Here is a 27947-nt window from a genome sequence, read left to right as displayed (position 1 = left end):
GCTTTAAGCCCCGGACAGACCGTTGGCTGGAATTCAGTGGCTACGGCTTGGCAGTTCTGGAGCACCGCTCCGATTTTATTGGTCAGCAATTCGAGAGGTGAGCCCGGGCACTGCGCGCGAAGCCTCGCATTAACCTCTTCTGCCTGGTCGCACGCCTTGGTTTAGCCGTCTGGGCGTGTCGTCTCGCGACGGGTTCCTGGGCACCTGTCTCTCGCGGCAGTAGGGCGGAGACTCGTTGGTCTCCAGTGTCTGGAGGCCCCTGCCGGGCGCCTGGTCGGCGAAGTAGCCCATCTCGCCCCGGTCACCCCTCCGCACGCAGCGGTCGGCCAGCAGCGCGTCCAGGCCCCCCGCGCACGGCTCGGAGATGAAGCGGCATCGTCGGTTGCGCAGCGACTCCAGGAAGAAGTCCTTGGACAGCTTGTGGTCGCAGAACAGTTCTGCAAGCAAAGGGGCCGTGAGAGGCGAGGTGGAGGAGGAAGAAGAGGAAAGGAGAGCATTTGACTTAACATGTGCGGACGTTAAGCTACGCGAAAGCACGGTTAGACAGGAAGGTGGATGGGGGCGTCTTCGATGGCAGAGTAAGGCGCAAAGGCAGGGGCTCAAGAACAAGAACATTTTACGCAGGCTTCACGGTTAGGCTTGCCTTTCTCCCACGAGAACTCCCTGACGGGAAAATTACGATGCGTCGAGTACAGAAAACCACGCTGCTGGGATCCGCACATATATTTCGCCGACACGTAACGGCATCTTTGGTACTTGTGAAGAACTCGATACGTTACGTATCGTAATACGGTCACCAAATCTGACACAGATCTCATTGTCGTGTGCTTGGTGTTAATAATGATGATCTATTTAGATATGTATTTATTTGCATTAACACAATGTCAACGCCTCCTCGACATCAACGCCAGCCAGATCAGCGGTTTTGGCAAATCAAGGCCTCTACTACTACAACTCCTTGTTCTCGGAAATCAGGTCAAATTAAATGAAATTTTATTTTTCTTCTTTCAAAGTGCAAGGATTGCCTCCCATGCGCTAGATTTCGTGTCTCCTGCCTGTTCAGCACGCGTAGTGAGAGGGAGAAAGCTACGCTATGACTAGCGGCTTGCCACGGGAAATGGGCGGGTATGTCGTTTTTGCGCGCTTTATGGGGAACATTCGGCAGACAAGCCAGTAGCTCGCCGTAGCCGCGCTGGCGGCGCTTCCCATCAGAAGTGAACACCGCGACAAGTAAATGAACAGAGGTTTCGAAAGGGTTCCCATTGCGAAGCGAGCGACATGACTGTCATGGAAACACAGTCGTTGACACTGTAACCATATCAATCTGAACGTGATCGAGGTCTGTGTACTAAGCCTGAAAATGACAGCCGCATCGCAAAATACTTCTACTAAGGAGTAATCTGCGCGCCATACCGTTCAATTCCTTACCGTTGCCGTTTCAGATACCGCTCGGCGCGTTAAAGTTAAGAGCAGCCATTTCATTAGACCACGGGATACGTTCAACCACAATGTTTTGATAGTGCCGCTCTTTAAGACGCCCTAGCTTCGGAGAAAACTGCGCTCTCTCGTAGCAATCCCGCATCGATCGCAACACTTATTCACCCTACTTACCCAGTGGCGGACATCCGGGCTGCTTTTGGCCCCCGTTGGGGTAAAAATCCACGTGGCCGAAGGGCTTCAAGATGCCAAACTCTCCCTTGATCACTTTGCCTCCAGAGCTGGTGTGGATGGCGTCCACGAACTGGGCGTCGCGGCTGGAGAGGAACACGTCGGTGTCTTCAAACAGCGGCGCAGCGGCATCCAAAGCTGCGCAGATAGAGATGCAAGTTGTAAAGAAACGTCTTTCTAAGTAGCACAGAGGGGTATACTGACGCTCCGTGTAGGCGTAAAAGGCATGAATTGTTTGCTTGATTGCGCACTATTCAGGAGGGAAGGTTGCACAAACAGGATTGTAGTAGGCGAGCAATGTAGAGGCGCGAGGAATCTGAGCGTAATAGACAAGGCATTTAATAGAAAGTATACACCGAAAACTCACGGTGCAATACAAAAAAAACATAAATAGTAAATACGAAAAACACATTGGCGAAAGAGAGAAAAAAAGCGAAAAACGTCAATGCGACATTATCCCAGGTATTCAATGGTGTCATGGGAGCCATTTTGTGGTGCAGCGCGCAGCTTCAGCAGTGCAAACCGGAGCAGGTGGTGATGAGCTGATTAGATATGCTTGCAACATTTCGATGTGTTGCATGCACCATAAAATAGCCGCCGCTGTAACGTCGCTGCACATTCCCTATATAATTAAGGATAGTTGCCGGGCCAGTTGGTACATATGGTGTGGTCCCTATAGGAATCACACTGAAAGTAAAATCACCAAACGAAAATGCTCGGTGATGAAAATCAGAAAAAAGAAAAGGAGGAAATCGAGAAAATGTTACAAGAACAAACAAACCGACTATAATTTTTAATAGGGAGAATTAAGAGAAAGTGACATGTGACGGCCCCACGCTTTCAAAAAGCTTAGTGCAAAGAAAATGAAGTTAGATCAGCAATATAAAGAAAGATCAGAGAGTAAAGGAAAATGCATAAAAATATAGGGCGCAGCCTGACTGACATTACGGCTTCAAAGCATGCAGCAAGTGGCGCAGTGCACCAACAGCAAGTTGATCATTATTAATGGGCTTACGTCATTATTCGCAGCTACCACCTATAACGTCAAACTAATTGGCTGAGCACGCAGTGTCAGTCGTCCGCTCCGGTATACGAAGTGGGGCTGGCCAATGAGAAATATACAAATAAAAACGAGAAAAGGTGTGCTTTAGTAAAAAAAGAGAAAAAAGTACTGCATTCGACTCAGCGCCTCCATTGAGAGCGAACGAATTAGGGCCTGAAAAACGAGAGAGAGAGAAAAAAAAAGCAGCTATGAGAAGCAGAATCAACGACATTTCGCAAAGAAAAAAAAGGGAAGCACGAGGCAAGGAAAACTGGGCCGATACAATGTAACTATTTGGGTTTTTCGGCTTCATTCTATCCTTAAGGTCTGCCGCGCCGAATGATGGATCCCGGCCATAGAGGAGGGGGCGAGGGATCGCTCCAGCCAGCGACATCGGGTTAAAAGGATAAAAATTGGATTGCTAAACTATTTCAACAAGGGCCTCACCGCAGCACACAAATGAATTCATCTGCTCATAATCCTCTCCTTGCTGATAGATACACCGTCTTACTGTTCTACGCATCAGTGGTTAAGCAGAGAGAGAGAGAGAGATAGAACTTTTCCCATAAAGCCCGCTGTATGGCGGCATTGGAAACCTAACAGGTCCAGTAGGCTCAAAAGTACACTGCAGGGAATGCCCATTTCGTGTCCGTTATGTGTGTGCGGAGGAAGGATGAGATTGCGAAGAAGGGGCAGGCGCATAGTGTCACGAAAAAAAAAGGCACATTTTATCATTTGACTCGGAAGCTTGATGCTTTCAGCAATCGCCTCATATAGTATGCGTACCCATGTTATCATTATTATTAATACTTCCACGGCGAGGGCTTACCAGTGATCCTTCCTAGTCGCACGCCGGTCTGGTTGAGGAAATGGCGACCCAAGAACCCGGACACCTGACCACCCAGGCTGTGGCCGATTACGTGCACATCCTCGGTACTCAGAGTTTGACGGTAGATGGTCAGCAGGTGCTGCAGTAGCAGCGATCCCTGGCGGCCGACCAGCGCTGTGTTGCCGGCTGACCGGATGTAGTTGCCCCGTTCCGAGCCGCCCCGCCAGTCCACCACGATCACGTTGCAGTCTTCCTGCGCACAGGCCGCAACGATACAATGACGGCAGTCGTGAATCCACAGGTCTGAAACACTTGGCGAGACCCAGTGTGTCTGCTGAAAACTTCAACTCATACCCATCAATTCCGGACAAGCGCATTTTTGAACGGGAAGTTTATGAACGCAATTTATATCATATATCGTAAGATTGCACCATAAAAATCAATATATCCGAATATCTCCCTTCGACAGGCTTACATTTTTTTGCCATTAACGTTCCTGTTATCGTCAAAAACGTTCCTTGTTAGTTTTTTATAGCAGTCTTAACTACTAGATGGGAGCGATGGACAAACTTTAAAAGAAAGGTTTTGCAGTGCATCAGAAGAATAGGCGATTGCCTTAAATATCTCGTTAACAGTACCTAACAATAGTCCGCAGTTGCTACACAATTAAAATTGATGTCCAAGAATCCTGGACGTGATAAAAGTCTCTCCTTTGCAATGATGAAAGCAAGGCATCCAAGATTGGAAGCCCGTGACAACAGGCGCAAAATGTATTTCGACTCAGCCGACATTTGTAGTCGTCCCGATATACTACCACTTGCCGCAGTCGGTTTAAATCAGGAGAGTAAAAGGACCGCTACGTGATGTGATGCCAATGTTCAAGCGAAGCGTGACCCTGTGAATGACCGTTCACAGGGCCATGGCTCGGCCCTGATGACCGCTGTCGGCCAAGGTTTCTCAAAACTCTGTGAATTTTGCCGAGCAGAATTTCGTAGCTTTTCACGTACTCACTAAAAGCGTCAATCTCGGCCTTGAAGCTAGATTTACGACTACGAAGATCAAATTATAAGAAAATACGTGTGGCACATATATCGTAACTGCTGTTGCTAGCGTTGTGTGTTTAATGGGTAGTGCCTGCTGGTAGTGTTGTAGAAACGAGTTAAATTGTGATGGGGTAGTGAACAGCATCGTTGTCTATAACTGACAAAAATACTGCAGTGGAGCTACTCCGCACATGCCTGGATAAAGATGGACAAGGCTTCATTCAGTCGATAAACAGAGTCGAGGCAAGGGACTTAGGCGGACGTTTGTGCAAGGTATTTGTGCTCGCGAGCTAGCCTCTGAGTATACAGGCACGATCTGGGGCGCATCAATAGAGCAAGGTTCCAGTACCGCGGCCTCCTTCGTTTTGAAACCATGGTTGGATAAAACTTGTCGACGCCGACACACTACGTCACATCTTGTATACGAAAACGAATTTTGAATGAAAACTCGTAAGTACATTTGTGGAGTCAAACCTGACGCTATTTTATTCACACGTTACCTGGCCATACTATAAATTAAATCCGGCATTATTTATGTGTTGCTTCACCTTGTAGTTTATTTTGCGCTTTTTTGCCATTATGTTCCAGTAAAAACATAGTACGCCTACCCTTCTGAAGTCACTAAAACGGGATTGCCTGTGGTTGCTTCTGGCGTCTCTAAATCTCCCGCCATACTCGAGTCAAAGTCCAGAGCTTTTAACAGTGCTCTATGGGGCGCGTGATTCGGATGCGCTCACGCTCGACCCAGCGTTGAGCCCTTAACCTCCGCAATAAATCAGAATCAACTGCATTGCACCCAAAATCGAGCTTGGCGAGTATGGCGGGGAAAAAAAATCGAAAAAGAGCAGGGGCACGAGAGGACAAAATAACGAATGTAGTGCCACGTTCTCTTTAAATCTGTTCCATTCTTGCGTTCTTATATTTCTCGAATTTCCTGCGCAGAAAGACGAAGACACAAGAAGCGAATTGGACAGGACACAGCGCTTATGTATCAACCAGCCTGCAAGAATGTTCTCGCGCGGTTGTATGTCTCCTTCACTCAGTATTCATTATAGCGCTATAAAAATCTCTTAAGGCATTGCTCGAATGGCAGAGCAGCTGGACTTAGACAATTATTGATACTTGCGCTCTATATTCTGAAGTGCACTAGGACCCGACAGCTTCAATCATGAGCCGCGCTGTCTCTTCAAAACTGGGAGAATCTACGTTTCTCGGGGTAATAAGCGCTCACCAGGTTCAAGAGCGAGTCCTTGGCTTCTTGCACCCATTCACTGTCGCCGGTCTCTTGCCAACCGTGCACGATCAGCTTGAGCGGCTTTCGTTCGCGGAACAGGTTAAGCCTTTCGTTGCGCTCCCGGGACCGCCAGTCGAGCCGCAGCGGCGAGTTGCGGTTCTGGCGCGAGTAGAGCAGCAGGCTGGTGTTCACTTTCTCCGGGGAGTCGGGGAAGGAGAGCGGCACCGTCATCGGGTCTCGGGACCGGAAGCAGCCCACCAGCGGGTAGCAGGTGCTGTCGTTGCTCTTGTCCCTCACCTGGGTGCAACCGAGAGAGCCGTCGCGAGACAGTGAAACGCGCGAAGCTACTGTAACGGGCCTGGGTGACCGGTGACCCAGCTGACTGTATATGTGTACGATGCAGCGAGCAAGCGAATGGTTGGTATTCTTGTAGCTTTGCCCATCCGAACTGCAAGTCGCTGTGTTGTGGAGTGATCAAGTATAGAAGCAAGCAGCTGTCCTCACTGTCCTCACTGTCACTGTCCTCACCGGTGCACGTGCGCAGAATTAATAATAATAATAACAACAGTATGAGTTGGTTGTGAGGAGAGGAAAGGTGCAGCAGCCATCTCACTCTCAGCGCGCCGTGAGAGAAGGGATGAAGGAGGGAATGAAATAAGAGAGGGGGGAGAGGAAAGAAGTTGAGGTGGCAAACAATCAGAAAGTTTTACGATATTATTACTTATGAGCTTCAGTGATAGGATACTACATGAAATTACAAAAATTGATCTGGTCACTATTTGCTGGATTTTGAATAGGCTGCACCGATTCATCCGTTGTGTTTATTTTCTTGTAGCGTATATAATTTAGGTCTTTTTCACTGAAAACCTGCCGGGTAATATGAGGCCGGCCCGCACGAATAAATATTTCTGCTGTGGTTCGCAGGCGAAAAAGCAGGCCTTCAGCTCGCTCATATTGGAAAGTGAGAATAGAAGCATATGCGGCGCATTTTTCACTGCAGTTCCCTCGCGGCGACCGAGTGAGGAGGCTCGAGCTGCGTAATGGTGCTGCACACAAAGTTTTCTGGGAAGAAACGGGTGGGGGGAAGGAGGGTCGGTAGTATAGTTTATGGTGGGATGTGACTTATTGACTGGAAAATACGGTACATCAGTGCAAAAGCGTGGCATATACAGCAGGGTGAGCTTGAGAGTTGGGGTAAGGCACCCTGTTCCCAGTCGACCCAGCGCGCGTACCTTGACGGTGTCCGCTAGGTTTCCAGGCAGGACGCTGTCCAGAAGCTCGACCGAAGCGCCGATGAAGCGCATCGCTTTGCCGGGCAACCTGATGCGGCCTTCCACGCCTTCCCCGTCTTCCGCTGGTGTCTGCACATCACACGCCCCAGTGATTATAATCAGACACATCGTTGGATAACTATGGATCGGAGTCCAGGAGCACGAACAGTCTAAGGGCAGCAGTTTTAATTTGGGCGTGAGGGAAATACTGTCGCAGCATTTGGTGACCCACACTGGAAGCTTTCGTCCCAGAACCATCCGTGAAGTAGCGCGTGAATATTCCCCACGAGACTAACCTTCAGTGGTGGTAGCGTTGCTGCTCTATAGTGTGGAGGCGCCATGCACTCTACTCACAGAGGTGTTCATGGCGGCTGCACGCAATAAAGCACAGGCTGCTGTGTGAGCTTTTGCGTGCGGTTTTAGTCATCGGCTAATGTTATCGCAATAACCACGCGAAGGCCTTCTCATCATGGCGGCGCACGGGTGAAAAAGCTAAGCCGGTGCTTTTGACGCGCACTCACCGTAAGCTCGAAGTCATCGTTGTTACGAACGGTTGCGCCGTAGGTGACGGTGGCCAGCAGTAGTACCAGTGCAGCTATGCAGGCTGTAAGGCGAGAGTGAGAATGAACAAATAGAAAAAGGACAACGCTTTAACATGGTGAGAATGTATAGCAGTCAAGCTGATAATCAGCGCACCCGAAATCCGCATAATTTTATGCCGCATTTTGTATGTTCTAAAGCTAGGCTTCGGCTGCGATAAAAGGTCGGATTGCAACGCTGCACACAAATTACCTACAATTGTCTGTCGCAAACAGAAACATGAGCGCGCTGCAATGTTCGCTTTTCGCTTTGTTCTCCTTGAAGTTTAAACGCTAGCAGGAGCTACTTGTGTCGATAATGAACAACAGAGCGGATTTATTTACAAAGAAAGTGGGAGAGGTCGGCCTCGGTCCTTTGTCCTACTACTCCGCACCGAGGAGACAGAAGAGGTGGTGACGGGTGAAGATATTGAGAGAGTAGTGGTCCGAAGGACCAGCGCACAAAAACAACGAACAGAGTAGAAGAAGGACGACGTACGGACAGAAGCGCTTCTGTCTACGTCGTCCTTCTTCTACTCTGTCCGTTGTTTTTGTGCGCTGGTCCTTCGGACTTCATGGATAACCAACTAGCCCAACAGCAAGTGTTGCTAGAGTAGGGGTATACGGATGTATGCAAACACAAGGCCAATCGACTTGATCGACTGCGCTGTGGTTAGCACTTATGTTTATAACGTATGTTGCATTTGGGCTGACGGATGGGACTATAGTGCGAATTCACCTGCGGATGCAATTCTTTTTAATGCGATATCATTACTGGCCGTGGTTAGCGATTTCAGCGATCTGTGTGTGGTCCTTCTTCGTCACACAAACAAAAAAAAATCCAAGAAAAAAAAGTTCCACGGGTCAAATTCGAACCCAAGAATTTCTCGAGGGAAGCGACTAGGGAACCTCATAGCCACGACGAGTGCCGGGTGTCTTGATGGATAAAGATAAATACAGTCTCTATGGCGAGCAGCAGCAGTGAAGCCGGAACTTTTTATGATGCAATCCCAAGTGGCGTGAGCGGACAAAGGGTGGATTGCGTATACAAACTCCACCTCCGTTGACGTCATGGAAAGCTATCGTGGGCTCGCCTAAGGTACCGTGGGCTCCGCGCATCACCCAGTCGCATCAGCCTCGCACAGACATGGACCAGACAAAATGGGCAGTGCATTGGCGTGTCTTAAACAGTGTCTTAAACAAGCAACTGTTGCGAATAAAAAAACAAAAAGAAGAAGGATGCGGTGTGAACAAGACGGTGGTGGCAGTGGCTCAGCAGAAGTTGAGTGAATCAAAGAAGGTGTTTGCATTGCCCAACGAAAGGCGTTTGCAGTGGTTTCAAAAATAGCCGAGTGGAAAAAGCTCTTGCTACGAAATTCATTCACCTCCTCGGTGTCTCTTCCTAAATTGTGGCCTTTCATTTTGAAATTCCCCTTTTAAAATCGACCAGAAGCTATTTTGCGCGCAATAAATCAAGTCCAGGCCTGCCTAGTGCGTTGTGTTTCAGCGACATACTCCCCTTACTTCGCCGCCATAAAGAGGCTTGTTATTCTCCAAAGGTTTCATGTAGCAATGTTTTATTAATGCGAAAGCATTACATGGCTTATCGTCAATGAAACCCAATGCCCAGAAAAAGTGGCTTCCCGAAACTCACGTGACCAGGCAAAGCACAATAAAATTTCTTCCGAAGGTACGGGGAATTGAACCCGGTGCCTTCAAATTCTGAGGCGAGCACGCAACCCATAGGGCACAAAGCCGCGTTGCTTGTTGGCGAACAGAGGCGAACCTAGTATATGTGCGTTGACTTTCGACTGAGTTGGTGTGTGATAAGGAAGTAACAGAAACGAAAATTAAATAAATAAACAAGAAAATAAAAATAAAAACGAAATGCTTTCGTTTTCAAAGAATAGGTAGTCCTAAGTGCCTTTCGTAATTTTTGTCCTGTATTTGAGTAGTTTGTTTTTATGGAGTACGGACCAACCGTTGGAACTTGCTACTTTAGTGAAATAAGCGATTGATAGGGAGAGGCACGAAATGCTATTGCGTACGCAGTTTATTTGCTTCCAGGAACTCGAACTCCAGGAATACTGGAGACAAGACTGAGCATAAGCGAGTTTCACCGGACACAACCGCGTTACCGGAATGTTCTTAGTATCGCTAAACCGCGATTCCATGACTAGTATACGTCAAAATATTCAGAGCGGTGAACCAGCGACCAAAATTCACCCCGCTGCATTCGCTCGAATTTTTGCAAGCAAACGCTGGCTGTTCGCCGCCGAACTACAGGTTCTACCTCTCCCTGGTTTTCTGCTCGGTCTCGTTTTAATGACAGCCTTCACTGGCGAAGAAATTCTGAATTATTGGCCGAAGCACGCTTTGTTACGTACACATGATCACGCTTCCTACAGACTATGACCACATCTCGAATGCAAGCTACTTTGTACGCCCCTAGAATGACAGATATGCTGTGTGAATGAGGTGCGGCTGCCGAGCGTAGCGCCCCACGCGTGGAGCGAGACCAAAGTTCCAATTTCCGCAAGGGCTCGCAGAACCACTGGGTTTGACATAAGTCTAAAACGGCGTCTTGTCTACTCGTCAATTTGTCATGCTTCAGCAGCCACTACGGCCGCGCGACATAGCTAACTGGCAGGACTTGTTTACACTGAAAAACACGTTAGAATTGGAAGGAATATCTTACAAATAAGACCCGGAAGCAAGCTTAATTTAGGCCATATGCAATTTGTACGACTAATGGCAGATGAAATATCTGAAATGAAACACTGCTGTTGCAATAACCGTCAAAAATATGGCGCAACCACGCGTCTTATAGCGGAGAAGAAAAATAAATAGAACAATTAGGCTGCGTTGATCGAGCGGTAAGGTCTTCGGCTGACCCCCTCCCGAATTTATGTATCCGGTTCCACAGCGGCACTTGATGAGTTGTTTTTTTGTACTGTTTTTTATTCTCTGCTGTGATAGGTTAAGTTCTAGAACGGTAACACACACACACACACACACACACACACACACACACACACACACACACACACACACACACACACACACACACACACACACACACACACACACACACACACACACACACACACACACACACACACACACACACACACACACACACACACACACACACACACACACACACACACACACACACACACACACACACACACACACACACACACACACACACACACACACACACACACACACACACACACACACACACACACACACACACACACACACACACACACACACACACACACACACACACACACACACACACACACACACACACACACACACACACACACACACACACACACACACACACACACACACACACACACACACACACACACACACACACACACACACACACACACACACACACACACACACACACACACACACACACACACACACACACACACACACACACACACACACACACACACACACACACACACACACACACACACACACACACACACACACACACACACACACACACACACACACACACACACACACACACACACACACACACACACACACACACACACACACACACACACACACACACACACACACACACACACACACACACACACACACACACACACACACACACACACACACACACACACACACACACACACACACACACACACACACACACACACACACACACACACACACACACACACACACACACACACACACACACACACACACACACACACACACACACACACACACACACACACACACACACACACACACACACACACACACACACACACACACACACACACACACACATATAGTCGATGGAAGACTACCGACTTTTATCGACCACGTGTTTTTTGCTGAAATCGAGAACTCCTTGCCCAAATAAATTTATAGCCGGCTGTGGGGCTGAGAAATACGGCAGAAGAGGAGTTTAGAACATAACTTTTCAACATGCACTTTATCTTGGTAGCGGGTGTCTGCAAACCCTGTCATTACCGACGCCACAACAAACGCCCGTCGCCTCGACAGTAACGAGCATGACATTAACTGAGATGCCTACACTTTCCTGGAAATATAGTTCAATGCACAGTGGTGGTTAAAAAATCACTATCAACAAAATAAGTCCGGTTATACGTGTCACTGAAATCTCCATCCGGTTTTTGCTGATATACCATTTCAAGTGATGTGGAAACGCACTCAAACCGTGCAGGAAACGGCGACTAGCCCCAAGAGGAAGAAATTTAGGGGCCCGTAGTTTCTTCAAGCAGGAATAGTACTCTGCATTATGCTTTGCCCTATCCGTTGAATGTAGAGTACCCACTCCAGGCAGCGTAGCCCGGCTGTCGCCAAGGTTGTGAAGTTTGAACACAGAATGGCCACACTGTCCTGGCATTTGATGATGATGATGAGTTTTTTATGACGCAAGGACATCTGTGGCCAAAGAGCACCATGACACAAGGTTTTCTTTTTCTCAAGGTGGGCTCAAAGGCCCATTTCCCAAACAGTTCACCCGAAAGAAGCCGAGCACCAGGCAGGGGAAAGCTTGTACCCATTGTATCACCGGTGGGTACCCGGCGGCACTGGGGGTCGAACCCCGCACCTCCCGCGTGCGAGGCGGATCGATGCTCAAACGACTGGGCTGCAGCTGCGGTATCGTTCTGACATCTTTTGCGGATTAAAAAAATTAGATTCCTGTAAATTAACCGAGTTCTGCACTCGTTATTGTCCCCAAAGGGAAAGATCTTCCAGTACATACCAAAATGTTTACACTCATCTGCGAAAGTAGACTCAATCGCGCACTGCCCCGCGTCTCCGCAGCGGCTAGACTGCTTGTTCAGCGGCGAGCAGAGGCGGGGGCCGTTCGCCCCTTGCGCGTCGCATGGTGTGGCGTGTGAAGAATTGGTCGTTTTGCGCAAAAATCAACAAAGTAGCGCGGTGCGCGCGATGCTACCGGGAATTATAGACCCCGCGGAGTGTCAAAATGCGCCCAAACACAATCACGGCCGCAAAAGCCTGCAGCTAGTTGCTGCGCGAAGCGATATGGCATTAAAACACAGAAAAAATTTTCCCGTACCAGTATTATATTTAGAATTAATCCGCGTTGTCTCTTACATTATTTACTGCATACCACTTTCGCAATGAAGGTGCACTTCATTCGAATTCGCGGTACTACGATGCGGGATTACGTTAATGTCCTGGGAGTATTTCTGCCACCTTTGTACAGTACGCGGCAGAAACATGATTAGCCTGGCTTTCGTTATCCACTACTCAGGTAACAATCGCTGTATAACATAGTACATGGAACGCTAAATTTCTCTATTGGCTGCGTCTTTGGAATCATGCGGAAAAACAAAACACAAACGATATCCTCAAACGCGTCCGCGCCGAGATGTGAGAACCGGGCGGGCGGGAAGTGCCTTATCACGACCAAATTATTTCCCGTGTTGCACAAGGCACTATCGTCGCTTCTCGACGCTGGCTTGCCGCTTTGATGAGCGTACCCTTGTTATGAAAGGCGTTGTTTTATCCGACAATAAGTGCCACCTAAAGCTAAACATAAGAGTCGACTCGAAAAGTACACGGGGCAACCGAGAGTGCAAGAAACCCTGTTAATTAAATAATAACAGGAACAGGAAGGGGATATCTGAGGGTCACGAAATATCTTTGAGAATAGAACAAACAGCAAAAGAATAAGAGGAGAATGAGGTTCATGGCCAGATAGGGAAAGCTGGAATGTGTTAATATGGGAAGGAAAATCGTAATTTTTACTCACGATTACGATACTCGCTAATGCGCTGTTACAGCTCCGCTCTTGCGGAGGACTTCTGCAATTGAATGGAGCATTTGTTTGTTATTTATGTATTATTTATTCCAGCTGACGTATTAGAGCGGCAATCACCGCCGCATCTTGTCAACGTTGGCGCTTTCATATAGCTTTCATATAGGTGCATCTCAGTAGTGCCAGGGCTGGGCTTCTGCGCTGGTGGCATGTGTACGATTACGCTTGCTGAATATCGTAATCGTCCGGTGAGCTTTTAACAGCCCCGCTGTAAAACTTACTGCTGAGTATCGTAATCGTTCCCCTTACATTCCTTCCTTAATCCCTTCCTTCACTGTGCTGTGCAGGTGTCCAACTGCTGTATGGCTGCTGCCGTGCCTTTCCTTATAGCTACTTATAAATTCCTGCACAGGCGCTCACAGCGCATCCGATAGGTGTTTCGGAGCGGTTTGCGACGTATACTACCGCGCGACCCCACCGCTGACAATGATGGTTACAAGATGTGCGAGGCACGGCTTGCTTGCACGGTGTGGTCTCCTCATCTTAGGGAAGAGCTACGCGGGGTCATGCTATTAGGGATGAGCGCGCGTCCCCACCGAAGACCACAACGGTAGCACGTACCGCCACCGACGCAGCTCATCCGGCAAATGGACCATTAACAGCTGTGCTGTAAAAAGGAGTGCGTAAGAAAGCTGAAGGCAGTGATGTACTCAGAAAATATACGGGAAATGGCCCAACGCTTACGTGTCGTTTCTTTTGTCTCAGTGAATTTCTGTTGAAAGGAAGACCAACCTGAACGAGATGCCCAGACTGTCGTAATTATGCACGGCCATGGAGATAACGAATGGTAGGCAGCCAAACCTTTTCGAACAAAGCACGTTTCTGCCCCGAGAAAGAGGCCAGGTTCACACTCTCCGCTCGGATCCGCGCGTAATATTCCATCTTGATTAACCAGTGACCTTGCGCTGGCCGTGCGGAGTGCACTGGACGTATTGCGCGTGCCCATCTGGTCGTTTTATGTATGCCTCAGCGGCGCTGCACTGCTCTTCATGCAACAAGTCAATCCGTAGCCCGATAGCCTACTCTTCTATTCGAAGTGTGCCAGGAGCTCTGCAAACTTCCTTGTGAACGCGGCGCTTGGAACATAGGCGCTAAAAATCACGATATTTTTACGCTTTATCACGAGTGACGATACAAGACGTAATAAAATCTGGGTGCGTTAAGAAAGAGAGCGAAAAGTGCAGTTGGGCAACGTATCTAAGTCCGGTGCAAAAACACCGGACTTCACTGGAGTTTCTTTGGAGTGTTGGCTGACGAGCATGTTGCGGGCCAATGCATCAGAGAGCTCGACGATAATGTCCTGCTACGTCCGAAGGAAAGTGCCCGTCACCCCATAAGCTGCTCTCGGGATGGTGATGAGAGGATGGTTCAGAGTCACTGGCTGTGTCGCCGAAATTGTGATGGCCTCAAGGTGCTCCATCCTGGCGCAAGTGAGCTTGCGCATGCTTGGTCGCAGTTAGAACAGCTTGCAGTTAGAATAGCTTGCAGTTAGCCCAGAGAATACCCTCGGCTTCCTCATACCGAATCTGGATTCCTGAAGGGCGGTACCACAGCTTCATGACGTTGTACACTCCTGCAGCCCGGGGCACGAACGTCATGCCAACGCCATTCGGCAAGACATACGACCTGCCGATGACGCGGTACGCGCACCCAACGATGTCTGGGATGTCGAAGACCCCATCGAGCAGCAAGCAGATGGCCTGCTCGATCAAGAAGCACTGGTACATGCAAACATGCGCCTAGTCATGTTTCTGGAGCCTTCGATGTGGTCCATCCGGTCGCGGATCGTCACGACGCTGTAGCGCTTCTCGTCCAGCGTACATGCACGTGCCATGGTAGCGCAGCTGGCTGAATGAGGGCGCCACGAACATAGACTCGCGCAAGACAACGTGATTTTCCTCGAAGGGTGCAACATGTGCTTCCAGAATATTGCCCCCTGCGACCAGTGCGAGTTGAGCGTGAACGACAGCTTGTCCAGGTTGTCATGCCTGAACGATACAAATATGGGAAGCACAGCATTGAACTGTTGCAGCAGTCGTTTTCAAAGTGGACCTGTACAGGAATCTGAATCACCGGCCACGGTGTGATGAACACATTTCCTCCAATACAGGCAGGAGCCGCGGGCGAGCTGTGGTGGCTTCTCGTCACAGAACGCAGAACGGCACACAAGCGTGGAACAGCCACGTGGACATCCCGACAATGACCGCACCGATGCTAGACACGATGTCCCTCCGTTCCTGCTTCACTGTTGACGGCTCCTTTTTCTGACGCTGCTAGATCTCCCGTATGAGCCTGTCAAACGACAGCACTGACCTGAGCACCATTCGGCCTTGGACGTCGAAAGGGATGGGCTGTGTCGCCTTGAAGGCATAGCTGCAGGAGAAGAGCGGTATCTTCTGGATAAAATCGCAGCGCTCTCGAATGCTAAGGGCCCAGCGGCAGGTCGCCAGGTCGGGGAAGGGGCTTCCCACGGGGTCATAGCAGAAAAGGATCCCGTAGGTGCAGTGCTGCCAGAGCCGTCCAATCACGCACCTCGCCAGAGAGTGGTCCCAGATGTGCAGCATGAGGATTAGGCCGCCACAGAAGGAGCACTCGTGCATGCAACCGCCAGTGCACTGACAGCCGAGAGCAAAGTAGCATTCCCAACAGAGGGGGCAGCCGCTGCGTTGCACTACCGGGCATTTCGGCGTAGTTGTATATCACCTAACCCATGAACATGGCGGTGATTTTGAGATGGAAGAAGAGTTCGACAAAGTGCGTCTTTCCGTTGATCAGCACCCTGGGTATGTGGACGTGAAGCACCACAAACTGGCATACCCAAGAATTCTGGACAAAAAGATTTTTCAAAGCGAAAGAGCCTATGAACGCAATTTTTTCCCTTATAAGATTTCACTAAAACAACCAATATATCCGGAAATGTCCCGTCCGCAGGCTTGCAACGCTATTTCCATTACCTTACAATATTCCAATATTCAACACTTTTGTCCAAGAATGCTGGACATGTCTGCGACTTGCAGCGAGGAGGCGTCGCAGCGGTTGAGGTGCAGGTCAACACGCAGTGACCGCCGGTAGTGGTAGAAGATCGTTTCCAAATGGTAGTAGCAGTGGTCTATCAGTAGCTTCCCTGAGAACTGGTGCTTGGCGAATGTCTCATGGCGTACCAGCGTGCAAAACGAGACAGACAGCAAGGTCACGGCTCGGTCCACCGGCCAGGGGAAATGACCCCACGGGGATGGGCACCAACCATTAGAAAAGACCCCTGTCAAGCTTCAGCAGGGAACACATTCTTTCCAGTTCGCCACCGCAATGACCGACCGACCGACCGACCGACCGACAGACCGACCGACCGACTGACTGACTGACTGACTGACTGACTGACTGACTGACTGACTGACTGACTGACTGACTGAATGACTGACTGACTGACTGACTGACTGACTGATTGCCTAAAAAAACTTGATTTCGTACTGGGTTATATAGACCCCAGAGGGTGCAGCCCTTGTCCACGGCCACATTAGCTGTTGCAATCCGGAGCCGGTTCGTCAGTTTGCGCTGCTCGTCTAGGTCTGTGCTGGTAAAAGCGGCTTCGCATTCGGCAGGGTTGAGTACGGGAGGCCGGGTGAGGGGTTTGGGGCATTCCCACGTGTAATGAGAAAGTGTGCTTGAGCACGAGGATGGGGAAGGTGTTTGAAACTGGTGCAATTTGGCGACTTCTTCACGGGTTTTCGCGTGTGGCGGAGGGTGTGTTGTACGAGAGAGCCTGTGGTGTTATGGGATGTCTGCGTATGTGAGTGGTTACTTTTCGCCCTGTCTGGGCTGAGTTCGCCTTCCGCTGGTGACGGGAGGTTGAGGCCTCAGGCAGTCGCATGAACTATCTCATTATCAGAAAGAAACGCGGGCGTCCAGACTAGGCGGGCTGAGGGGATGTGTTGCTTGTGAGTCTGATTTATTGTTAATTGGGTTGTCTTGGTGACGAGTGCTGACGGCGAGGGCTATTGCGCACTCTTCTATTTCCGTGCTGTTGTCGGTGCGTTTGGGGCTGATGTTATCGTTTTGCCCCTCCGGTCAGCCACTCTTATTATTTTGTAGCGATAGCTCGTACATTACGGTAGCATTTGGAGCCTTCAGCGTGGCGGCGCCGTCACGTAGTTGGTCACGTGGTGCGGAGCAGATGCCACGCACGAGGTTCGTCACGTTGTTGGTCACGTGGTGCGGAACAGCTGCTGCTGCTAGCGGCGCGGCGTGCCGTGAAGCCGAACTGCGACAGCTGTGCGCATGCGCCGTGTCAAGTGGGACGAAGATGAAGAAGGAACGCCCAGAGAAACGGAGCGTCGAAAGACTGACTTTGCAATTCAACTGAACAAGTTACACTCGGCCAGCTGTAGCTATCGTGTCACTCCAAGTTTAACCAGAGCTAAACCACTGCCGCCAATTTTTTTGCTTTTGTAGTTTGGTAGTCTATACGCCGTCCGTATAGAGGGTGTCGTGGTCGTTGCCATACGTTCTGTCCAAGGCTTTGGCCCTCGCTTTGCGCCCACTGGTCTGGCGTTTGGTGTCCATATTTCGGAGTATAGGTGGTACTGTAATGTGGGCTCTTATTTTTGGTGCTATTGGTTTAGGTTCACGTGGGGAATTTTCTGGCATTCAGTATCCTAATTGTCTGAGGACATGCCTCCCTCTTGGGGTCCGTTTGAGTATTTCTATCTGACTGAACTTCTGGTCTTCATTCAATTAGTTCGGTCTTGTTATGTAGGCCTGATTGTAAGAGGCAGGTCGTTCATGCAAAAATAGAGATACCCGTCGCCATTTTTACAACTGTGCGGTGCAGTGTTTATAGCTGCTTTGTTTCTGCCTCTGATAGGCGGTGATATGGCGTGTGGTGTGATGCGGCTAATGATTAGAGCCTGTACGATGCGGACATTGTCGGCTCCTTTTAGGCCCTGACGGCGGTTGGTGACCATTTGGGTCATGTGGATTATCTGAATTATTTGTTCTTTTAGCAGTGCCAGCATGCACATGGTCTTTGCATTTGTTTGTACGTGTAGACCCAGTAACCTTGCTCTGCTTATCCTGTTAACGGGTTCGCCCTCGACTGTGACCGCGATATCCGGTGGTGAATTAATTTTCTTTCGGCATTTTGTAATCATGAGCAGTTCTGAATTTTAAAGATTATTACGTTTAATATTTTGAAACTATATTGGTTGGTTCCTAGTCTCCGTGCGGGAGTAAGGGCGTAAGGGAGTAATTAGGGAGTAAGGCCATAGATACGACACGAAGAGGTCGTATTTAGATTGTGATAATACACCGCGAATACCAGATTGGCTGAGTGTGATCGGTTCGATCGGAGATAGATGCAACGCATTGAGGCTGCGCTATATGATTTGATGGACGAGGAATTACAAAAGTAGAAATACTGCTTGGAATCGCATTTCCTAATATATTGCTAAAGGTCATGACTTGACAATCACGGCTTTTTACGACAGGACCGCAGCGTTTCGAGTATTGATGGAAATAGAGTTTTATAGAAAGTAAGATTCGTTTTCTTTTGTACTTTAGTAGACGCTTTTTCAGCAACTCCATAGACGATCCATTTTTCAGTAGCTGAGTATTCTTTTCGCAGCAGGAAATGCCTACGTTTTCTGTTCGGCAGTCGGTTAAGCTGTGTACTGCACCAGGACGCGTTAGGTAACTCATAGATCTTACTTTATAAATTGTATTTGTTTTCTAGGTCCATTGGCTTGCATTTGGATTATTTGACCAACACTTTAGTGAATAATAAATTAAAGTTGTTAAAATGAGACTAATGTTCTGCGTCGATAGCCTAAAAGTCACCTTTCTTACAGTCCCTTGTACATATCAATCGCTAGTTTCCCTCAGAAGACGGTATGGAAGTGGAAAAAAATGCTCCGGATCACGATGTGCTGTGGGACCCTAAGACCTGTCAAGTCAGTTATTGGTGACCTATTATCAGGGAAGGATGTTATTAACAAATTAATTAAAGATGAAATTTCGAAAGTGACACGAGTAGGAAGGCACTGTATCTGTAATGATTAATGTCTAGGCAAGGGCTGAAAAAGGCAGTAACTTTGGGGGAAGCGATTCTGCGAATAAACTTGAATGCAATCATTGAATAGATGGGAAATTGAATTTACCTGATAACAAAACGCTTGCACCAGAAAATCAGATTTGTATTTGGCTTAAACAATCAATAAATGGTTCCCAAGTATAGCTGGCAGCGTTTTTTTTTATAGCGAGGCTTTCGCATAGCAACATCTCATTGTCCTGTATATGGATAGATTTGCAAGGAAGAAACACGGACTGGCCACTTGAATTTGCTACTCTGGTGCATTGCATCCATGAACCCATACGAAGAATCTTTATACCATGGTCACTGCGTGTCAAGACGTTCAGCTCCTTCATTTCTTCACGAGAAAAAAGTATTTTCAGTGGTGTTTCCATTTCCTCCACTGTGAACACGACTGGTGTCGTCATCGGTCGCAACGTTACAGAAATCTCGAAGGGCAAGTTTTGGGACGTTTTGAATGCAGTGAAAGCAGATTGTCAAGCTCGACTTAATTATGTTACTGACGAAGTTGCGCATGATCCATCGTTTATCCCTAATGCACTAAAGGCAGCATGACCTAGATGACATCCACAATATTGCGAATATGCCAAGCGAAGCTGTTCACCCCGCGTCCATACAGGCGGCAGAAGACTGCACTGCTTCCACGTCTTATATGCAAATTAAAACTCTTGAGCCAGGTGGCGAAAAAGTTTCAACTGCGTCTCATGCAGCTTGTTCCAAAACATGCAGCGGTAGCTTAAACTGATTTTTTTTTTTTTACAATATAAGGGTTATAACTCAGTGAATGAATGAATGCAGCAAAGGAAATTGAGAACTGGCATTTTCATGCCACATTTTTTGAAAATGGAGATAAATGCGCCGTAGAGCGTAAGACAAGCGATAACCGTTTTTAAGTGACCTACAGAAGAAACTTGCTGTCACGAACCTACTTCAGTATACGGTGAACCAGGTTATCATTACTGGAATAACGCAGGTCTCACTGCGCGTAAAACGAATTTGGCGGGAGCCAACCACTGGTATCGACGTGTCTTTGTTACCACGACACCGTGGTTGCGCGACTTGTGCACACAAGAATATCCCGTCAGACATATTTAATGCTCTGAACAAGCAATGAAATTCGCCCGGCGGCATTCGCTGGATGATGCATGGCAAATAAATTTGGCTGTTCGTCCGCAATCTACGGGTCCTAGAGTATGGTTTTCTAGTTGGTCTCATTGCAGTTACCGATCGAGTGGAAGTTCGCGATTATTGTCCAATCATGCACCCTCATTACGTATTCCCATGTTTCAGATTAACTGAGACCAAATCTCCGACACAACCTGCTATATACGCCTGTAGAATGTCAGGTATGTGGATAGGATGTGGATGCTGAGCGAAGCGCTCGTCAAGTGGACTGAAACTAATGTTTCTATTGCCACATGGGCTCGCACACCCACACGGTGCAAGATCACGGGGCTTAAACAGTGTCTTGTTTACTGGAAAGTTTGCCATGCTGCGGTATGTAGTGACGACGCACATGTGTTCACTAGGTTCTGGTAGGAGCAAATGCGCTCAGACAGTAGACATTGACCCGCCTCACTGGCAGCGTTTGTAAGCAGAAAGATACGTTCACAAGTGAACGAGTGCGCGTTTTAAAGAAAGCCGGGCAGCAGCTTAATGCACACCGTACGAGAAATGCTTGCCAAACGGCGTACGCTTCAATTATCCGAAATTAAACAATATGTAAAATGCCGTTGCAACAACCACGAAAGAATTTGGTGCAAATTCGCGCGCTATAGGCAAGAAAGGGGAAAAGAAACTGTGTTGAGTATTCTTTGGCCGCCACACAAACGCATCCCGTTCGATAAATGGCATTCCGTGTTTTTCTCTCTTTGATTGCACTGCTTCTTTGCTGTGACCGGATTGCAATTAAAATAAAATGTTCAGCCATGCTTTTTTTTCTTCTTTCCTTTGCGCCGCGTAGCCGTACCGTGCACAAAAATGGACGAAGCAGCGCGGCACTCGCGTTGCTCTCAAGAATTTTGAAGCGCTCGGAGCTAATCGCACTTACGAACACGATCATAATGAGTGTGACGACGCTGGTCTGCCGCACTGTCACTGTGAAGGCATAAAGCTGTTTACTATATTTATTGCCGTATTATATAAAAACACTTAAAGCGCTACAAGATTAGAACAGAGGGATAATTGCATTATTATATTTTGCACTAGTCCGCGCTGTCTCTAATCTCTATTTATTCTATAGAACTTCCACCATTGACGCAGCTGGCAAAGGACAGGGTTAATTGGAGAGACATGGGAGAGGCCTTTGCCCTGCAGTGGGCGTAGTCAGGATAATGATGATGATGATGACGACTTCCATCATGAAGAAGCGCTTCAGTCGGGTTTGCGGTACTAGCTACAGGGTTGCGAAATTCTTGGGGTCTTTTCTTGCGTCCTTAACAGTACGCGTCGGCGCATGAGCAGTCGGCGTCCGCCACTCCGATACTCAAGTAGCGGCTATAGTAACACGGTAAACTGCACGCTAAATGTCTCCATGACTGCGTCTTTGGATCCGTGTGCACTAAAGCGCCGTCCTTAAGAGTGAGTCCGCGCCGCGACGTGAGGACCAGGCGGGCGGGAAGTTGCGTATCAGGACCAAATTGCTTCCTGTGCTCTGCTTCTCTTCGCTGGGCTGCCGCATCGATGAATGTGCCCTTGTTAGAAAAGGCGTTCTTTTATCCGCGAATGAGCGCTGCGTAAAATTAAATAAAAATTAAATAAAGCCAGCTCCACGAATAGGAAGGGCAATCAAAAGTGCAAGAAGCTCTCTTACAGAAAAACAGGAACGGGAAGGCGATATGCGAGGGTTGCGCAGGATTTTTATCAGAAAAGCAAACAAGGGGAAATAAATGTTAACAGTAGGAGCTTCGCGGCTCGATCGGCAAGGCTGGAATGCTTTGATATGAGAAGAAAGAAAGAGTGCTGAAAAAAGTTGATCAGGGGTGTAATCATAAAATAGCCGGTAAATAGCCTGAGACGTACGTACTTTCACGTGAGCTTTTAATTGAAAAGCGGATTTTGTTACCACACCACAATAGTTGCCCTATTAGTGCGAGTCATAACTTCGCCTCATAATTGCGTCTTCAAGTGCGTATTATTATTGCGTAAATTGTATATATCGATATAACGAATAAGAATGACAATGGGAGAGATGATAAACGTTACAAAATTTTTATCTTCGGAAAGACAAATCTGGAACGAAGCGCTCGAACTTTCGTGATTATCTACCGTCAAGGGGAAAACAATCAGCAGAACAACCAAGCATTTCAGATCCATGAAAGGGTGGGCTTCAAGCAAGATGCCAGGTTCACGAATCTCCTCGCTCGTACACGCGCGTAAGATCCCTTCGATATGGACCAGTGACCTTGCTCTGGCTGTTCAGGGCGCACGGGCTATTGTGCGCTTGTCCGCGCTGTCTTTTTATTGCTTGCGCCGGTGGCACTACGCTGTTCTTGATGATACGCAACAACTAACTATTCCGATGAGGCAATCTACTTTTTGAAGTATGCGAGTAGCTGTGCACGCTTTATTGGGAGTGAGGCCCCTGGAATGTAGACGCTAAGAATCACGCTACCATTACGCTTTATAGCGGGTGCTAATACGGTACTTAATAAAATGGTGTTGCATTAATAGAGCGTGCGGAAACTGCGGTCAGGTATCGTATCTTGGTCCACACACCTGTGCATACTGAAACTTCTTTGTGGTGTCGACTACACCGACCATGCGGTGAGCGTGGCCCTCGGACAGTTGTACCGGAGCCCCGTCACAGCATTCCGATAACAGCGCCACAGTTGTCTGCACCGTAGTGACGAAAGTGACGCTTGCGTTGGGAATGAAGGAGGGATTGTAAGTGCTGGCTTTACTTCGCAACGAGGCTTTTACCTGAAGCCTTTATCTTGCCAGCAGGCTTACACCGACAATATATACAGTGCGCGTGGCTTCCAAAGGTAACACAATTTCTTAGGCAGACACGCGTGGACACCTTGCGGCACTGTTCATTGCTGAGTCAGACACCGGAAGCGGACCGTATGTTTTTACCATTTTTTCACCAATTTAAATATTTTTTCCCATTAGCATTAATGACTACAGCCTGTTAAGTCAAGGTCCAATAGCAGCAAGCAGCACATGACGCAGTCTCTCTTATTCAAAAACGGTCCTAAATAAGTGGCAAAGAAGAAGAAGAAATTATCGGGGAAGAAATCGTCACGAAATACGCCTCGGCTCCGAGTGGTTTCAGTTCACAAATTTGTGACGGTGTCGTGTGATGGTGCCACAGCAGAGCGTATGTGGTGTAATGGTGGGCTAGTTGCTGCTCAAAAAGACGGGCGCTCTGCTCGTCCTCGCTCTTCGACAGTACCGCCGGTGTCAAATTAAACAAGAACTGAACAACTGCGGCGCAAACACACCACTACAAAAATGTTAGTTGTCGAACAAGACATATCGGTTGGGTCCATTCACACTTCCACGCAGATGCCTTCGTGCCATCGAAGTGAAAATCAAGCGCGCCAGTACGCAACCTGCTCATTTGATATGTTCTAGTTCTAGTTCACGTTTTATTTGACGCTGACAGTATATTCATAATGTTTCATATGGTGTGTTAATTGTTAACGTCGGTACATGTATACGTAGCTGCGCACACATACTTAGATTTTAGGACTCGATTGCCGTGATTTTCGCAACACTCTCGAACAATCAGAGTAATTTTTGAACATCCGAGAGTGTATGTGGGTTCTGTTTTCTTCCTTTTATCCGCTTCAGTGTAACGGTGGTGATGGAATTCTACCAATGACAAAGAGGTCAGGAGTTCAACCCGGCCTCGGAGGACGCCCCTGTGCTGATATTTCAGTGCGCAACGAAGATCCCTAGACAGACCAAATAATGTAGAGCATGGCGGGCCTCATAGCCGAGGTGTGAGAAACAGCGTATAAAAGACAAGACCGAGAGAAGAACAAGGGAGGCGGCTGCCTTTCTCCTCCTCTTGATTTCGTCTTTGCGCGCTCGATAACGAGCCGTAGAGCTGGACAGTTGGAAGAGTAAGGAACTGGGGGAAGCAGTCGTTTGGTAACTCTGCCCGGTAATGAAGGCACCCTCTGCGGAACGTCTGATTTCTGTACAGTGGAACTTACGTAAGTTGGGGGTGTACTCACTGTGCAAGACAAAGCCCATGGTTGCCGGTAAGCTCGGCCGGTGGGATTTAGGCGGCCCAAATGATGATCCCGATCACGTCCTTCAGATGCTAAAAGAAAGGCGAAAGCTTGTCAGGAAGGCAAGCTATATTTAGTGCATACTAACGAAAGAAAAAAATCTTGAAAGGCTGACAGTAACTTCTACGCCACCAAGTGTTTACGATGTGAATAATACAATAACTCGTTGAGTGCGAGTGAGAACACATAGACCTCATAATCATGAACCAATGTGGTTCCACTGCAAAATGGCGACTTTTCCCAGTGATCAACAATGGCTCCTTTCTGCGCCCAACCGAGGAAATTTCCTTGCCTGATTTTCTGCTCCTTCCTATTTCTTTGATATCCGCACTGCCCCTCCATTGGACGGCAGGCTCTCTATTCTGCGTATCACATGTCTCCACGAAAGCATTTCCTAATTTTTATTTCACCTGAAATATCATCCACTCATAATTGTTTTCCACTACAAGCTGCTGTTTATTTTCTCAATGCTACACTTGTCGTTTTCCTCTCCATAGCTAGGTGTTAATCCCATTTAGAGTTGTTTCGTTAGCCGGCGCATTTTTTTCTGGGAGCTACGGGTAACTTGTTGCTCATAACCTGCTCATATTTCCAAAATGAATGTAACTCATTCTTATTCTCCTACTAATCTTTTGGCGCACTGCTCTGTATTTACTACTTCAACTACAAGACCTAGGCAAAAGTGCTCTTTCACAACTTCCTGACTAATATAACGCGAAGCTCATTAAAAAAAACCTTGAATTAATTTTTAGAGATATTTAGTCACTGCGGGGGAAAGATATGCCGAGACTTTTGCTCCAGTGCGTAACCTCTTCGTAAAAAAAAAGTGTTCTGCCGGCCAGGAACGAAGAACGCTTTCACCCGTTATTTCCACACTAAAGCACCGTGAGAGCTATTGTGGTCGTGTTTACATGAGAACGGCATAATACGGGAGTCCGATAAATGCCGTAGTTTTAAATTAAACCTTAATCTGAGAATAAAAAAAAACACGTCCACATGAAGAAATGAATATTAGCATTGCGACAAGTGGTATTCTTCATGTTGTGAAAAAGTGTTTGTCAAATTATGTGACTGGAATAGTTTTATTTTACTATCTGAAATCTTTCGGAATATAACTTTGGGAGCAGTGTGTTTCTCAACTTTATTCTTGTTAAACACGACGTTTCGGTTAACCCATGGAACTCGTGATTTTTTCTGACGCCAAATTGCTTCTTTTTTTATCTAAAAAGTTTTCACCATAATTCACAAAACTTTAAATATTTCAATGGTTGCTTTCTGCTCCTACTGCTCCCAAACACTCTGACGTGCTTAAGCAAGATGTATGTGATACTGGCGCGCAAGGCCTCGATATATCGCTGTCGCTGATTTGAGTGCAGATGGGCACAGGAGAAAAAGCAAGATAGTTTAAATACAAAAACCGTTTCGGGACCGTTTTACTTAATACGCACTTTTCTCACTGCAATTTTGACCGCCATAGTACGTGGTCTGCATGATTGGTGAAATAATGCATGCAGGCTGAGAACAATGCAGTGAAAATATGTTTTATTATCTGGTTTAATTTTTACTAACGAAATTGCCACAGCAAAATTTCTCCCACGTGTGCGCCGCGTTGGTAAAAAACATTCTCGTGACGCACGATTTCAGTCGCAATAATTCGTACCGTACTATTTTTCGCAGAAGTGTATGCAACTTAGTACGACCCTTTACTTTCCGTAACTGTTTTCTTACGAAGCACACATACTGCCTTCGAGGTGCGAAACTTATCGACATTTGTCTCTTTGACGTGTTTCTCTAATATACTGCGACTGCGGACTAATGCAAAGCCAGCTCTCGAGCGCCTTAATCCATGGTAGAAATTGAGCAGTCATCCTCTGCAAGCAACTACTTGCGGTATGGCGTAATACTTTCGACAACCGACATTCAAAGACAACGCCCCCGGACAGAAATGGGTAAAGGGTACGAATATTGTTCTGACTGCCTAGCACTAGCATACTCGAGGTACCCAACTTTACGGAACGCCTTCACTGCGTAATCGAAGCTTTCGCCACCTTTGCCGGAAAGAATTTCCCACGTGCCCTTCTTTTTAATACACCGCTATCCCTTTTAGCACTGCCGTCACCAGCCGGGTCAGACGCAATCTGCATGCGTGCTCGCGCGGCGCCCCAATGAGCGTGCGCATCTGGCACTTGGCAAAAATGGTAACAAAAGCGATATGAAGGTGGCAGTGAGCAAAATTCTCTCAAGTAGGTATTGCCGTCAATCGTGATACAGAGGCGGACAAGCGCCGCACGAGCGAGCAAGCGTCAGCCACAAGCAAAGGCCAAGCAGCGTACTGCTATACGCGGCCAAATTTACGCGCACGGTGGTTGCGGGAAAAAAAAAAATTCATTGAAGGCTGGCAGGCCCGCAGGGGTACACGCTTGTTCTGATTTCGCAGATAGAGTGCGTCGGAAACGTGTCACGGTCACGCCAGCCGCGGCCGTGGAGTGCGTTGGTCCTCAGCGGCCAGTTGTACGCCCGCGCGAGGCTAATCGCGCTTTGCGCCGCTAACCCCCGCCCGCTCCCGACAAAAGAAGAAAGAAAGAAAAGAAGAAAGGTCAACCCGCACACTCGACGCGACATTGATTTACGCCAAGTCCGGACGAGAGCTTTATCGCTGGCAGCAGCGATAGCAAACGCTACACATGCACGTCGCGGTGTCTCCGCGAATGCATGCAAACTTCTTTCCCGCGTTTCGAATGCGTGCCGATCGACCCCCTGGCAACTGAACTGGAAAGGGCACGTGCGACGCGAGGCGCGCATCTCGCGATAATCTTCCGCAATCATTCGTTTCTCGTTTTTAACGCCCCGGGGAGGCGTAATCTTGGCCACCGAATAGTAAGCGGGGCGCGCCCGCACGCAGGCGCGCGCGCGTACGCAACGAACGCTTACCTCCTCCTGGCACAGTGTGCGGCGGCCACGCGTCGTCGGGCGTCAGAGCCGATCGCGAGAAAAAGTTATCGGCATGCCGGTGCCCGCGGCTGCCGCGCGCATCTCAAGCGACCTTCTCGCGGTGGGCTACACAGGGCGACTTCCT

General features: G+C 48.1%; 1 protein-coding gene across 1 annotated transcript; it reads right to left on the bottom strand.

The window, feature by feature from the left end:
* Positions 1–47: 47 nt before the first annotated feature.
* On the bottom strand, positions 48–27947 carry LOC144115319 (pancreatic lipase-related protein 2-like). Its single transcript, XM_077649652.1, has 8 exons — positions 27803–27947; positions 24815–24903; positions 7609–7691; positions 7049–7177; positions 5814–6113; positions 3540–3792; positions 1612–1806; positions 48–437 (listed from the first exon to the last, which is right to left on the bottom strand). Exons 2-8 carry the CDS (start codon positions 24831–24833, stop codon positions 130–132), a joined length of 1287 nt encoding a protein of 428 aa, XP_077505778.1. The 5' UTR covers positions 24834–24903; positions 27803–27947; the 3' UTR covers positions 48–129.

This window comes from Amblyomma americanum, chromosome 1 (assembly GCF_052857255.1).
Source record: "Amblyomma americanum isolate KBUSLIRL-KWMA chromosome 1, ASM5285725v1, whole genome shotgun sequence".
Taxonomy (NCBI): domain Eukaryota; kingdom Metazoa; phylum Arthropoda; class Arachnida; order Ixodida; family Ixodidae; genus Amblyomma; species Amblyomma americanum.
Note: the sequence above shows the minus strand (reverse complement) of the source record. Positions and strands in the feature narration are given on the sequence as shown.